The 16,637-nt window shown below is 46.1% G+C and overlaps 1 protein-coding gene across 1 annotated transcript in view; it reads right to left on the reverse strand.

Annotated features, from left to right (window-relative positions):
* Nucleotides 1-16,637, reverse strand: part of WSCD2 (WSC domain sialate O sulfotransferase 2) — a 125,591-nt gene that overhangs the window by 37,942 nt on the left and 71,012 nt on the right. Inside the window, exons 3-4 of the mRNA XM_017879758.1 lie at nt 10,000-10,114; nt 5,683-5,867 (exon numbers count right to left, since the gene is read on the reverse strand). Of these exons, the coding sequence (XP_017735247.1) occupies nt 5,683-5,867; nt 10,000-10,114 (300 nt within the window). The remainder of the gene's footprint in view (nt 1-5,682; nt 5,868-9,999; nt 10,115-16,637) is intronic.

Raw genomic sequence — 16,637 nt, forward strand, 5'->3', positions numbered from 1 at the left:
GCTCTGCATTGCCAGGCTAGCTGGGATGGTACATGACCTCAGCAGCTTGGGCTTTTTACTAGCAAGAAGCAAGCAGAGCAACCGTTCATCAACTCCCTTTGCTGGGGCCACACGAAGAACAGCCCGGAACCAGCTGCAAGTGTCTCTGAAGTCCTATCATCTCTTTGTTCTGGAGCTTCACAAAAATGAGGTAAATGTCACTTGGCATCAGCTTAGAGGCAGCTGTGGAAGAGTTCTCCTTGGTTTGAAAGAAGCCACCACCCCCTGGGTAATTAGGCCAAGCTCCACTGCATTAAAGATGCTGGTGAGGAGGAAAGGCAGTGAGCTGGAAGCTGTTAATGGCTACCTAGCTACCTATAATCAGAGAGAGATTGAATTACACAAAGAGCCTAACTGTCCAAAGAGAATTCAAGCCAGCTATTTTTAGACATTACCAAAGGCTCCTGTGGGCTGTTGGAAATTCAAATCGCTTGAATTGGGTGCTTCTCGAAGTGAACTGGGGAGTTTCCATTAGGAAAAAGCTACTCTGTAACAGGCGCTGTGCTAGGTGCTTTCTAGTCTTTTCCTCACTTGGTGGCCACAGAAATTGTGAAAGATTGGGATTGTCTTCATTTTATAGATGAAGCACCTGACACCTAGAAAGAACGAGTGGCTTGACCAAAGTCAATACAGCCATCAAATGAGAGAGTAGGGATAGAAACACTATGCCTGATTCCAAAACCTGCATTGCTCCCAATATTTTCCTGTCCAATGACCTAGATTTTGCTTAGGGGAGAAGAGCAAACCAATTATCTCCCATCATGATGCAGAAGAAGAAATATTTTCTCTCATTCCCTTGGCCCTACAGAGAAGAGTTCATGGGGTCCCATATGAATTATGAAATTCGGGGCTCCCAGACCTACAGCAAAGGGAAGTAGAAGAAGCCTCCAGGCCTAGCAAAGAAGGAGCTAGACGTGGTCCATTCCAGCAAATGTGACTGTTCCCTAATCATCTGAGGGTTCCTCTCAGCAGAAGTAGTTGGAATGGAGGATCAGTGAACATAAAGCAAAGCACTGCACAAAATTCTCCTTCTAACTCTGGGAGACAAAAAATTGCCAGAATTAACAACAGTACACAAAATCCACCATGTAAATTGTGAACCATAAATAAGGTATCTATTTTTTCAGTGATAGTGTAAGCTTCATAATGTCGCCACTAAACTAGGAAGGAAAAAACAAAAGGAAAAAAGTGCAGATCCGTGGGAGAGGCTGGTTTGCCATCATTGGGGTTTTAGGCAGTGCTAAAGGGTGGTCAGCACCATGGACAGACACCCTTGGGACTCAGGAGCCCCGTTCTAATGAACTTTGCAACCCAAATCTTGCAAGAGTCTTTCAGGCAAATGAAATTTCTTGCAACATCGCATAAAGCCATAATGTTCTCAAATCACCAGCAGGTCTCTACCCCTGGGAGGAGAGCTACACTTGCCGACACATTTAGCAAACTGCTGTGAAAAATGTAATCTGACCAAGAAAGAAGTCCATTTCTCAGTTCTTTTATAACAAGGGCAAAGAGTCCACGTGCCGGAGAGTCAGTGTCAAGGCAGAATAGCAGAGTGCCTGCAGACATTTGCTCTGCTAACCTTTTAATGCTCTCACTATTATGGGAGCATTCCATCACCTCACCTCAGAAACACCTAGGCTGGCATCCTGTGCGAGGCAGATGCCCCACCAGAATGGTGCTTGGGAGATAATAAGCTTCCTTTAGATCTCTCCAATCATTAAGAGTTCTGTGCCACTGCTTAGGAAAACACAATTAGGACACAGTGTTAATACCAACTAATGACTCTACAAATGAAATCTGGTTTCTGCCATAGCTGTTTGCTAGAGCGTTCACTCATTTCTCTTGCCTGATGTAATACATGCCAGAGTTGTGTGCCAGTGACTTGGAAGGCATCCCTTTCTGACTTATTTGTGTACAAAGCAAATCCTAGGCATAATCCTAGGAAATCGAAGATGCCACTGAGTCAGAGCAAAGACATTGCAGATTTCACATTGCCTAGAGTCTGGAAACAAGGTGAAAGGAGGGATCAGGGGTCAGGGAAGGGAGGAGATGAGCTGGAGCCAAGGAATTCCCCCAAAAGAGAGAAGATGGTGTTCTGAACCAAATTCCAGGGTCAGGGTGCCTGCATCACTGTGGCAAGTGGGTACCCTAACTGGGATTCATGGACCTGGGTTCCAACCTATGCTCAGTCCCTAAGAGGCACAGTAGCCTTAGAAAACCCATGCCTGCCAGTCATTTCCTGCAATAGGCACCAGGCTTTTGTGCTCTCTTTTATTTGCCTAATTTCTCTCCCACTGCTTGGTGATTTGTCTTGAGTCTGAGTATCCTCCTCTTCTCTGCCAGGAAACAACCTTTCAAGCCTCTCATCAAATGTCCCCTCCTTTATCGAGCTGTCCCCTCCTTTATGGAGCCTCCCCCAGTGCTGTTCAATTTAGCCATTTCTATTCTCTGAGCCACAGTTTCTCCAATGTAAAATGCAGACATTAGTGAAAAAGGTGCTTCCAACATAGCATTCAATACATGACCTTTGCTGACTCTGGGCTTTTGATCATGAGTTAGAACCCATGGCTGTCCCCTTCACCTGGAATCCTCTTAGAATGCGATTCAGCTCAAAAATTGCTCCCTTGGCTCTTGAAGACAGAGCCCCTGCAGCCCTCTGGGTCTCTGGTTCAACCAATCCTACTTGTATTGGGTCTGCACAAAATTATCCTTCTAACTCATGGTTGAACCAATTTCACTAGTATCAGGTCTGTTGCCCCATGAGATGGAAAGCTCCTTGAGGTCAGGCATTGTGCTTTACTGACCACTGAGCTTCTCCATACCTCATCCACAGAAGAGCTCATCAAGTGTTTTGGTTCAATGAATGGTTCCTGCATTCTCTTTGTATACCATGTTGCCAACTGGGTTTGAAACATTGTCAACCATCTCTCTCCTTGTCCAAGCTGCCTTCCTTCTAAGTCTCAGTCTTGGTAGCCTCGGGATTAATAAGGCTTAGATTTTCTTTTAGGGTCTTCAGCTGAAGGTGCTCAAACTTCAAACCTTATATGGTGATGATTCAGAACAACAGTGATGAACTTTAGAGAATCCAGGACTCCACTCTCAGTAGAAATAAGTGTGTTTCTTCCTCTTGGACATAATACAAAAATGCTATTCTCAGATGGTACAAAGAACCACCCAAATAATTGTGCCACACAGAAGGGGCAGGTGAGGGGTGCAGCAGCATTCCTGCCAGCAGCCCCCCAGCTGACCCATGGTCAGTGAAAGTGTTATTATGTAATACAAAGTGATCACAGCAGTGTGTGTGTGTGTGTTTGTGTGTGTGTCTGAATGTGTGTATGTGTGTGTGTGAGAGAGAGAGAGAAAGAGAGAGAGAGAGAGAAACGGGGGTGGAGACAGGGAGGAAGAAAGATAGAGGAAAGTGAGGGAGAGAAAGAGGAAGAGAGAGGTGGGGAGGAGAGAGGGGAGAGAGAAGGAGAGAAAGAGATATTGAGAGTGCGTCCAGGTTATTCAGCCAACCTGAACATTAACCAAAAGGAGGTCTGGCTAGTGTCTGGCTAATGACATACACAATCCAATTCTTGTTATCTATCTCAGCTTCATCCACTAGGATGTGTTACTGGCAGCAGCTTTCCCTCTAAATATCCCTGACTTTAAGGTCATCTCTTCAGATGGTCCAAATGTTGCTATCAAAATAACATAAATATTGACATAAAGGCGATCAGCTGCAAAGGTGATAAATCTGCCACTAAGTTAAAAACTCGTAATATTAGCAGCCAAACCAGAAAGCCACTCTATGAACATTCTCTGGCCTGGATTTCACGTGCTACCTCTGTCCTCTGCCCTCTGCCCTCCTAGGCCTTCATACATGAACTGAGGTGACTATGGGGAGGTGGAAGTTGTGGTTCATTTGGAAAAAACAGCCAGTTTGCAAATTGACCACATACTCTACCCTATTGCACAGCAAAGCTTGAATGGAGCTTCAAAAATAAGGGATTTGAGGCTGAGCATGGTGGCTTATGCCTGTAATTCCAGCACTTTGGGAGCCTGAGGTGGGTGGATCGCGAGGTCAGGAGTTCGAGACCAGCCTGGCCAACATAGTGAAACCTTGTCTCTACTAAAAATACAAAAAAAAAAAGAAAGAAAAAAAAACTAGCCAGGCTTGGTGGTGGGAAGCTGTAATCCCAGCTACTTGGGAGGCTGAGGCAGGAGAATTGCTTGAACCCGGGATGCAAGGGTTGCAGTGAGCCAAGATCACACCACTGCACTCCAGCCTGGGCGACAGTGTGAGACTAAAAAATATATATATTTGGGATTTGAAACACTGAACACATTTTCAAGCAAACAAACAATGAGTTTCTATAAACGATGAAATTCACATGGAAGAGGCCCTTCTCTGCAAACAGACTAGCTGTTAACTTTCTGCTAAAGCCACCCGGGTGGGCAGGGCTACATTCTAGATGAGATCCACAGAGGCTCAAAATGTGGTTTGTGGACCAGCATCCTGGCATCACCTGGGAGCTCTTTAGAAATGCAGCATCTTGCTGGACCTGCTGAATTGGAATCTGCATTTTAACAAGATCTCCCAGGGGAACTCTCAGACACATGCAAATCTCGGAAGCACTGGCCAGAGGGCTAGAGAAGCAGCTGTGGATTTCTGCTTCTGTCTTTGGACTGCATGGGAGGAGTAACCCCCAGAAAGGTCAGCACCCCCCATCTTTTACCAAGCACATTAACTCTTCTCATAAGTCTTAAGGTCATCTGGAATTATGCTATGTGACCTTGGCCTGGTTGGGGATAATAAACAACAGTAATTACCTGAAAAGGCTGTAGGGAGGTAAATGAAATCAGGCCTGTAATTGGCTTAGGACAGTTCCTGACATACAGTAGATTATTGATAAATAGTTATTAGCTGCTATTAAACATTCCTCTCCAGTCCCCAGGAGGGGACTATGGTGGAACAGTACCCTCAGACAAGGAGCCAGTTCCTGTCCTCTTATTCACCCCCTCCTTCTGTTGGTTTGGAAATCGGAGAGATTTTCCAACAAGACTCAAACCAGAAGCTTGAACAAGCCAGGATGGATTCTCTTTGAAAGCATCAAGGGCTCCAGAGTGGGTTTAAATTCTCTGCTGCTTACCAGCTTTGTGACATTGAGACTCAGTTTCCTCATCTGTAAAATGGGAATAAGTAAATAATAGTACCTATGTCCATGGTCATTGTGAAGATTAGATGTGCTATTCTACATGAGGCATGGAGAAAAGGACAAAGTGTTTGCTATTGTCATTACCACCATCATCATCATTAGAGACAATCTGCTCTGAGAAAATCAGGATGGGAAGGCAAGGCTCAGGTTTCAATTCAGTTTCAGAGGGAAGAAGACTGGTGAGAATGAGGGATGCAGCTGGAACCAGAGGCAGCTCAGAGTGGCAGGGAGAGAGAAGCACATGCAGGACCATTCAAAGGAGCTGGGGCAAAGGGCTCTGTGAGGGACTGGGAGAGGTGAGGCTGGGGCAGGACGGTGGTGGCCTTGGAGTGATGGGGAGCCAGGGAGGGTACAGGGCAGACATGTGGGACTCTTTACTCTGGTGGGCAAGGGCTGCAGCCAAGGAAGGAGTAGCAGAGAGGGGCAGGGCAGACTCACGTACACCTGCGGGCCGACTCCTGGGCCAGCTGCAGCCGGTAGACAGAGAGGCGGTTGGCGCCGCCGCACACGCTGCCTCGCTCGCCCTTGCACTCCATGTCGCACTCTGCGTCGCTCACGTTCGTCGCCTGGATCTTGTGGCCACAGTAGCACTCGGCGCCGAACTCCAGCCCGGCATACAGGTAACCCCTGGGGGAGGCTGCTGTCAAGCAGGGTAGCTGCCACCATGGAGACCCCAAGGCAGGGAGACTCAACGTGGAGACCTGGGGGATAGGAGGGCTCTGGGGACCAGGAGATCCCAGGGGAAATGGGGAGACTGCTGATGGGAGGTTGGGGCAACTGAGAGACCCCAGAGGACAGGAGAGACCTCAGGGGACAGGAGACCCACCCATCGTGGAGACCTGGGAGATGGGGGCCTTTGGGAGACAGAGGGACCCCAAAGAAATGAGATTAGGGAGGTAGCACACAGAAAGACCCTGGAAAGAGGGCAGGGGAGACCCTGAGGTGGGCAGGGAGACTCCAGGAGATCTGTGAGACAGACATGCTCCATGGGGCAGGGGCATCTGGGTCTGGGATAACGAGACCCCAAGAGGAGTCAGGGAGGCTACAGAGTTAGCCTTGCAGGGGGGCAGTGTGGAGGCAGGAAAGCCAAGAAGGAATACAGGGAGGCCCCTAGAGGACAGAGAGACCCAAGGAGGGGACAGGAACACCCAGGGACCATCCACCTGCCTTCATCTTCACCCTTCCACACCTACCCACATAGACACACCATGTCCATATTCACACTCACCTGTACACACCTGCACATGGTACACCTGTCAACACACACACACTCCAGATCCTGTGGTCTCCCCTACCCCACTCTCTTTCTTGCTCTTCCCTTTCTAGAAACCCGATACATTCATCTCTCCAGAGTCCAGCTCCTTTATTCTTGGAAACATCACCCAGGAACGGTGCCTCCTTGTCCCTAGAGAGTAGCTAGGGTGAAGGAAGGAGGCACAGGGAGCTCATGAGGGAGACAGGGACTCTTGCATCCCTCTGGGAGAGGACAAAAATGAGCTCACACATTCACCAAGGAAAAATTCCTAAAATAAAATCCAGGCACTGCAAGGTTTTCAAGTTTTTTTGAAAATTTTCATAGTGATGGAATCCTTTCCTAAAAAGGACTCTTAGTGGCTACCCCACTCTGTAAACAAATGAAAAGAGCATTGCTTGCTGTGGCTCCGGGAGTAGGAAGGACAAAGTCGAGATGGAGAAAAACTGAGGTTCAGGGAAACCCATAAAAGAGGCTTGATGGAGCACTTTTGCTCTTCTGCTATGGGAGGACACAGCAACAAGGCACCATCTTTGAAGCAGAGAGTGGGCACTCACCAGATACCAAATCTATTGGCACCTTGATATTGGACTTCCCAGCCTCCAGGACTGTAAGCAATACATTTCTGTTCATAGAAATTACCCAGTCTAAGGTATTTTGTTCTAGCATCCCAAACAGACTATGAGATGCCTACCATCCTTCCCTTGGCCAATTCTGCTGCAGTCATGGGCTCTCTGATCTTTAAACACACTGAGTTCTGTCCTGCCTCAAGGCTTTTGTCCTTGCCGTTTCTCTGCCTGGAATACTCTTACTCTGCTGTTTGCATGGTTTTTTTTTTTACCTTCCAGGTCTGGGCTCAGTCATCTTCCTAGAGAATCCTTCATTGACTACCACACTGAATGTTACCCCTCATGCTGGGCACTATCCCATTGCTCTATTTCATTTTCTTATGGCTCTCATCACTTTTGAAATGATCTTAGTGATTTTTAATGTAGTTTGTAAATTGCCTGTCTTGTTCTCTAGAATATAATATCCAGGAGGGCAGTGACCCTGTGGATCTTGCCCACCTATCCCAGGACAATGCCTGGCATATGAGAGATGATTAATACACATTCATGGAATGAAGGTAGACCATGATAGACACCCTGCAGTGGCTCCCCATTACCCTCTTGGTCAAATCTGGATGCTTTAGTTGGCTTTCAAGGCCCCATTTCACTGGGCTTTGGGCACCTCTGTGGCTTCCTCTCCTGACACTCCCTTTGTACCCTCTGTGCACTCCCATGCTGCCTACCTGAGTACCCTGAGTGTCTCCGTGTATTTCAGGAGTCCTGTCCTTTGAGCATGCTGTTATTTCTGCCCTACCTAGAAAACTCCTACTCATCCTTCAAAACCCAGCTTATGGTCTCACCATGATAACGTTTCCTAAACCCTCCACATGGAGCCCTCCATCCCTTCCATCTTCTTGACTTTCCTGCACCTTGCAAAGCACATCCACCCCAGCACCCATTATACTTGATGTTTCTGTACCCTGGTTTCCTCATCTGTGGAATGTGGCTCGTAACATTCCTGCCTCACGGGGGTCTTGTGAAGTTAAAGAGTTAATATTTGCAAAATGCTCACACAGTGCCTGGCACAGAACAAGTGCTTTTTAACTATTGTAAGCTGTTGTTATTCTGTTGCCCAAGCCATTGTTCATGCCTCTATCTCCCCAACCAGATGGGGAGCCCCGCTGAGGACAGGGCTGTGGCTGGCTCATCTCTTCATCTCCAGCACCTGGAATCAGGTCCAGCACCCATGGGCAGTCAACAAATATTTGCTGAACCAAGTTGAATTACATGAGTAGCTCTGACTCATCTTGGCTGTCACCTTCTCTGAGAAGTATTTCCTTTCACCCCAGGCAGCTTAGACCTTGTCTGCATGTCCAGCTGTCTGCGATTATTCCATCTCAACCCTTATCTGACTATGTTATCCCTCTCTGTTTACATGTTTGTCTCCCCTTGCAGGCTCTTTAAGGCCAGGCGCTGTGTGGCCTTCACCTCTGTTTCCCCCGCCCCCCTGCACACAAGTTTAACAGATAAGTTAGTGACTTCATGTTATCAAGGACTTGGAATCCTTTTCAAGTTGGAGAGGGTCCTGGGCTCAGGATTTTAATAGTGGGCTCCCTAGGCAGCTGATTACAAAGGGGGCAGTGTTTCCTAATCAAGAACAGCAGGGGCTGGGCGCGGTGGCTCACGCCTGTAATCCCAGCACTTTGGGAGGCCGAGGCGGGCGGATCACGAGGTCAGGAGATCCAGACCATCCTGACCAACATGGTGAAACCCCATCTCTACTAAAAATACCAAAAAAAAAAAAAAAAAAAAAAAAAAAAAATAGCCAGGCATGGTGGCATGTGCCTGTAGTCCCAGCTACTCAGGAGGCTGAGGCAGGAGAATTGCTTGAACCCGGGAGGCACAGGTTGCAGTGAGCCGAGATTACGCCACTGCACTCCAGCCTGGGTAACAGAGCAAGACTCCGTCCCAAAAAAATAAAAAATGAAAAATAAAGAACAGCAGGAGGAGTCTCTCAGTGGTCACCCACTTGCCCATTTCCACACCAGACATGCAGCTGAGGTTGGCAAAGCTTGTGACTGTCAGAGACAGCCAGCTGGAGCCTGGAGGTGAGCATATTAAAGCCTCTTCATGAGCCACTACAAGGTCAAGGGGCCCAAGAAACAAGAAGAGAAGCTCAGCTTAGCCCCATGGTACCCCCAGGGGTCCTGTCCCTGTTCACCAGGTCTCTGGGGACTTGTCCACTCTCAAAACATTAACTCTCTCCCCTCTACTCCCAGTGCATGTCTAATAAAAACCATCGTTGTCTTCTTAGATTGGAAAACACTGTCTGAACAGGTAAGTGTTTCTCCGTTGGAGAAAAACAAGGAGTTTATATATTGAGAAACTATTAGATACCTTCACCTTACCCTTCATGTGGACATCTTGCAAGCCTTATGCTCACAGCCCTCATCTGCATGCACACGCACACCTAATGGTGCATTTCTAAGTTGTGTGCAATTCTTTACAACCTTGCATGCTCTCAACACAGTGTTGCACATTCAACAAATGCAATCAGACACCTACACACACAAGCACAATCCTGGGCCCTTGCACACATATTCACAAAGACTCCTGCATACACGGTCACTATTATTTAAAGATCATTGCATATTGGCATTAAGCTCACAAACACAGCTAGCTGACCCTGTACTCTGTTTGCTACAAAATTGTTCCTAGACACAATGTGACACAGTTGCACAACCACAAACTCCCATAGACCAACTCTTGAACAGTCCGCAGTTGTGCGGATGTGCTCATGCACATACACACAATGCACACACACCTTTGCATCAACCTTTCCTGTGGTCACGTGCTCACCCTTCAACACACCCTCCCATAGCAGGGCAAAGAATGCCACAGGCAGGAATCTTAGAAGGAAGGGCCTGAAATGGACAAGTCTTGGATGTTGGAGCCCTACCGTTCAGCACAGTTGTCCTGGCAACGGAAGATGGTCATCTTTTTGTAGTCAAAAAAGGACACTCCTCGAAGGGCCCGACTCTGGGTGTCATCCAGGTAGCAGCCGATGTACTTGGCTTTGGGGAAAGGAAAAAGTCAGAGGTGGCTGGGAACAAAGCTGCAAGGGTTACAGGGGGAAGCCTCACCAATGTGTCTCTGGTTATGTGACCTTGTTGACCTTTTAATGTCAAGTCCTTCCTTTGGGCAGAAATGAGAGAGTGAAAGTCATTTGTCTTGGTAGAACCTGGTCTAATCAGGGCAGTGGAGACCAACAGAGAGGAGGGAAGCCTTCTGTGGGCTGCAGCCAAGCCCTTGAGGTCACCCAGTGACAGCTGGGCATCCAGGAACCTAAGCCAAGGCCACTCCCTAAGCACCAAACACAGCTTCCTATTTCTTGCATTAAGACAGCTCTAAAAGGCTTAACATTTGACAACATGTTACTATGTCTACAAGCTGCCTTAAGATATTTATTTTTCCTTGGAAAGTGCCCTGGACTTAGCTATCTCAATGTCTAGGTCCTCATTTCACTTTGTTACTTCCTAGCATAAGCCTAGTAAGTTTAAGTCAGTTAATCTTTCAGAGACCTAGCTTTATTTGAATCGGGAACAAAAATAACAATCCAGTGAGGTTAAAATAGAATGATTTATGTAAAAGTTTCTACCATAGTGTCTTGCATATGATAGGCATCAAACTAAGATGAGTAGAATAAGAAACTGGCCATTCACAGTGCTGTGTAAAGTACTTTACAGTTTGTCTCTATTGTGGGTCAAGGTGAATGTTTCCATTCAAAGGAAAATTTTAAATAAAGTGAAATAGCCATCCAATTATATATCATACACTTAGTTTTCTTTAAGTAGTAAACATTTTCCCTGTACTTTATGGTAAATAGTAACCCCCATACATGAAAATAGCACTTCACAGTTTATAATGTCTTTTCCCATATGTTTTAAAAATTATTATTATTATTATTTGGACATTCACTTCGGTAAGTGCTTTACATACATTGTCTCCTTGCATCCTTACAGTGATCCTATGAGAATATTATTACCATTTCATACAGAAGAGAAAAGGGCCTGGAGAAGTCACTTGCTCAGAGTAACACAGCTCATACATGTGGATTCAGAACTGAAGCAAAGCAATCTGGTTTCAGAGCCTGTGTTCTGAACTGCTTGCTTTTGAGTTGGGGATCTTTGTAATGCCCCCATGTGAAGTGGAGAACATGGACATTGTCATGCTCTTATCTTAGATGATTTAACAGTGACCCGGAAAGGTGAAGTGGCCTCCCTATGACCCACAGCTAATTGTGCACAGAATAAAGGTTGAAATCCAGGTCTGCGAGACCCCCAAATCAGTAACTGGAGGTTAGACCAAAGACCCAGCCAGCACTTGGAATTAAATGTCCCTTATATGGAATGATTGAAGAAAATACTAAATGCCACTGAATCGCTTCCTTGCCTAGACCACTGTCTAGTTTAAACTGTGAACTTCTTTCCCCGCTTCCTTGTGGTGGAGAGCAGGATCTAGCAGAGAATGCAGGCTCATTACTGAGCAATCACTCCCCTGGACACGGCTCTGCTAAGTGCACTATTTTTTCAGCCCCGCTGGAGATGTGTCTTGACCTGATCACCTTGAATTTCCTTCATAAGACAGAGGTGATTTGCTCGACTAAGAACAGTCCATCTTTAAAAGAAACATCGCCTCCCTGGAGCAGGCACACCAGACAGTGACAGCCCTGGAGAAGCCCAGGTCTTGTCTCTGTGCTTGTTCAACAGCACGTGCCCCTCCCACCACAGATGGAGTCACAGCCCTTGACTTGGGGCACGAATGCTGTTCATACGTGAGCTGGGAGAGAGTACTCTGTGGCCATGTGATCAAGGGCTGCACACTAACTTCAATTCAGCCATTCCCTAGAGGACGGAGTGTCTAAAGATGCACTGTAGGATAGGCGGGAGGAAAAAATAGAGGGTGCTGGAGGGAGAACAAGAAGGAAGAAAAGGAAGGAAGGAGGGATGATGGAGTAGGGAGGGAGAGAGAAGGAAGTGAAGAGAGGGGTTAAAGTTTGGTTTATTTTGGTGGCCTGAGGTCTTTGTCATCAGATCAGCAGATTTTGTGTGTGTGTGTGTGTGTGGTGTGTGTGTGTGTGTATGACAGAGAGAGAGAGAGAGAGAGAGACAAAGACAGAAACAGAGGAGACAAAACTCATGTACTGAACACCTACTACGTGCTATCTACTTTACTGTGGGCCATGTCTCATATTTTAAAAATTCAATCTTCACAAACTTCTTATGAACCCATTTTAGAGATGAGGGAATGATCATAGTGACTCTTCTATCTGTTTACCTTAGAAGCACATCTTAGTTTGGGCATATGGTGTGTGTTCTGACTGGTAACTACTCATGTTACATCTGCTTTTCCTCTTTTCAAAATGCAATGGGAACCTGTGTCATCTGCCCACGTTCCTACAGCTTGTAGCGTTTGACTTCAAATTAAAGCCCAGGTCTGTCCTCCAACCATCTTACACTTGAGGAAGTTTCATTTCTCTTTGGCCACCCCAACACCTGAAGGGGAGGAATGCTCATACTGCAGAAATGCTGAGCTTGAAGCTGGATGTAATAGGACTTTGGGTGACTTCACCTTAAGGTAAGGATAGGCACATTTGGCTACCTATGGAACAGTGGTCATGTTAGATAGATTTTTATAAGCAAATTAATGGGAGTAAAGATGTATGTGGGTATGTCCATTGCATGTCCACCATGGAGTGAAGGGGTGGACTGTAGTGGACTGTTTATGCCTTCAAAGCATCTGCTTTAGATAGGTTTTTCCATCAGCAGACCTTACTTTCCCTGACCACAGGAGACATGGTGACCTTGGCAGGGTCAATCATATTGTCCATCCCAGCAGCCAGTGATTGCTTCAAGGAAGGACACATGACCCATTTGTTGCATTCTGATAGAGTAAAGCTGGGAGAAAGAAATCTGCCTCTTCCAGGTGCTATAACCCCAGAGCTACCACCAGCCCAATCTCTGGCACCAAGGCCAGTCTGTGTAGGAGAACAAACAAGCCAAGGCATAGAAGAGCAGAGATGAGAGTGACAGGAAAAAGGCCACCAATTATTCATTTAAAAAATCCAGTCCAGCAGAGCCACTGCTGTAGTTTGATGACATGACACAATGCATTTTCGTCTTTAGCTTAAGCTGGTTCAAGGTGGATTTTTGTCCCTTGGCACCGGGATGCGGGTGAACAGTAACTACTACACTGATACTCAAGCTTAGCAACTTGCCCGAGTCCACCCCACAGTGAGGGTCTCAGACCAAATCCATGCCCAGGTCTATCTATTCAAAGTTGCCGCTTCCTATATGCCAGACTGAGTCCACGATTGGGAGGAGATGCCTTGGGAGGAGGTGTCACCCCAGAGAGACCTTCCCAGGAGGAGGATGGAGCTGGGAAGTGGGGCGGTTTCTTGGGAGAAGATTTGGGGTTTTTGCCATAGATCCATCTTCCCGAAAGCCTGGGCTTTTAGTTATTTATTTTTAAGCTTTATTTTAAGTGCAGGGTACAAGTGCAGGTTTGTTATATAGGTAAACTCGTGTCATGAGGTTTGTTGTACAAATTACTTTGTCACCCAGGTATTAAGCGTAGTACCCAATAGTTATATTTTCCCCTCTTCTCCCTCCTCCTGCCCTGCACCTTCAAGTAGTCTCCAGTGTCTGTTGTTCCCCGCTTTGTGTCCATGTGTTCTCATTATTTAGCTACCACTTAAAAGTGAAAACATGCGGCATTTGGTTTTCTGTTCCTGTATTAGTTTGCTAAGAATAATGGCCTTCAGATCCATCCATGTTCCTGCAAGAAACATGATCTTATTCTTTTTTATAAGCCTGGGCTTTTTAATGGTGTTCTATCACCTTCCTCACCCCCCCACCAGACCAGGCATCAGGCTGAGATGTCCCACACAACAGGTGCTCAAAGACTTGTTGAATGAATGAATGACCCTCTGTTTCCTTGTCTGTCAACAGGAGGGAGAGGAAGATACATGGTCCTTTATTAATGCTTTTGGAAAACGCAGGCAGGTTATGCATCATGGCCTGATTAATGGGCTGAGCTCCACGGATCAGGATATCAATATTAAGCCAGTGTCCCTCCTGTCCTGGGAAAGATCTGGTGACCCCTTTCCCACAGACCTTTGGTGCAGGCTGCGACTAATACAACCATGGTTCCTGTCCTCAGAGTTGTATCACCCTGCTGAGCTCATTAGCATGGTTACTGCCAGCCCGCTAAAGTCCTCTTCAGCCATTCCTCAGGGCTCCACCTTCAAATCCTGCTGTGGTAGCAGAATCTCTCAGAGACAGGAGGTCAGATATGTAAAACAGGGACAAAATCACAGGCCACTTGAGGGTGGATTAATGGCCGAGTTCACACAATCTATCAGCTCGTCTCCACAGCGGTCTGAAGACTGCTGAAATGGCAAAGTCACCCCAGTTGGGCTATTTATCTCCAGTACAGAAACCAGCATCTGAAAAGAACTCTCCTGGTGGTAGTTTTTTTTTCCCCTTTACTTTTTTCTTTTGCTTCAATTAATCTTTTCATGAAATTTTGCTCTCTTTGATGAAGGTGATTTGTTAAAAGGGTAGCTAAACATGAACTAATTTGTATGCCTCTGATTTATAATTTGTGAACATATTCACAAACAGGAGGCTTCACGCTGTACTGGAGTCAACCAGATCTGGGTTCAAATCTCACACATGATGCTGCAATAGCCTCAAATATTACTCAAGCTCTTGGAGGCGCAGTTCTCCACCTGAAAAGTGGGAGCAAAAATTCAACTAGGGTTGTTAGGCTGAATTGTGTGCCCTGTGGCCCCCACCCCGCAAATGACATGTTGAAGTCTTGACTCCCAGGTCCTTAGAATGTGGCCTTATTTGGAAATAGGGTCATTGCAGATGGAATTTTGTTATGAGGCTAAACTGGAGTAGGTTGGATCCCAATCCAATATGATTGGTGTCCTTATAACAAGATGGCTATATGAAGACACAGAGGTGGATGAAGGCTATATGAAGACACAGACACAAAGGAGATGGTCATGTGAAAACGGAAGCAGAGACTGGAGTAATGTGGCTGCAAGCCAGGGGTTGCTGAGGATGGCCGGGAACACTGGAAACCAGGAGAAAGGCATGGAACAGAGTCTCCCTTTGAGTCTTTGAGAGCTCGTGGCCCTACCAATACCCTGACTTCAGATTTCTGGCCTCCAGAACTGTGAGAGAATAGATATCTGTTGTTCAAGCCACCCAGTGTGTGATACTTTGTTATAGCAGCCTGAGAAAGCTCATACAAAGATATTGTTAAGAGTGACCTAAGTAACATTAATTTGATGCATTGAGCCTATCACAGGGTCTGGCACAGAAGGAAGACACAAGAAACAATTTTTCTCCTTCTGGGAATTCTCTGAAACCCTGGAAGGTGGTCCCTCCAGAAGAATGCCCAGTGCTGCCCAGGTTTCTTTGTACCAGTGATGGAATTTCCTGCTCATATCTAGGCTTTCCCAGGGCAGAAGGGATGCACCACTCACTTTGGTCAAGACCTAAGGATCCTACATGCTAAGCTTACCCATCTCCTCTCCCAGAAAGCCAGCTATGATATCCCATGACTGAATGGGGTCCCTCATTTTGAGTCCCCCAAAACTTTTCTAAATTTTGTTGGTATTGTCCATTATTTTTTCAAATTATAAATAATTTTGAATTATTGTAGAAGAATTTGTAATGAAATGAAAAGGTGCTAGAATGGGGAAAAGCACAGCTTTTACCTCTGAGGAATATTCACAACCTGTGCTTGAATCATTCCTGTATCTCCACCTCCCAGCAAAGATCTGGGCACGTAGTAGGTGTTTGATAAATATGGAATGAATGAATGAATAAATTAATGAATGGAGTTAGAGATCATATATTTTAAGAAAGAGGTAGTATAAGTCCAGTGGTTAAGAATAAGGGCTTTGGACTCTGATCAAATTGGGCTGGAGTCAGCTCTGCCTCTTGGCAGCTGTATGATATTGGGCAAATAATTGAACCTCTCTGAGTCTCTGTTTCTTCATCCGTGAAATGGCACTCAATATTTTTACCTGATATGAAGCTGAAAGGAGAATATGGACAAATAATGCTTGACACAGAGCACTTTAGTAACCTGCAGCCATTGCATCTTCAGCTGGAGGAGATGGGAAGTGGGTGCTCCTGCTATCCTTCCAAAAAAATGCAGACTAAATCTTCCCATGACCACCTTCACACCCAGCCCAAGCCTCTCTGTAATCTCATGGAAATAGAAGCAGCACAGCCTTTGAAGTCAAAGTGGATTTGGCTCCTGGCTCTGCCCCAGATTAGCTGTGTGACTTTAGGAAAGTCACATTACCTCTATTCCCTCATTTTCTCCTGCAAAATTACAGTACAAATAATAATAACTGGCATGTATTAAGGTGGTATGCCAGCTTATTATAATAATAATAGCTGGCATGTACTTTCTGTACACTAAGAAGTGACATGATGTAGTGGTTGAGGTTCAGGTGTAAGACTCCCAACACCTAGGTTCACATACTGGTTTACTCCCTCCCCCAGGTGG

The sequence above is a fragment of the Rhinopithecus bieti genome, unplaced genomic scaffold (assembly GCF_001698545.2).
Source record: "Rhinopithecus bieti isolate Rb0 unplaced genomic scaffold, ASM169854v2 scaffold_11933, whole genome shotgun sequence".
NCBI lineage: Eukaryota > Metazoa > Chordata > Mammalia > Primates > Cercopithecidae > Rhinopithecus > Rhinopithecus bieti.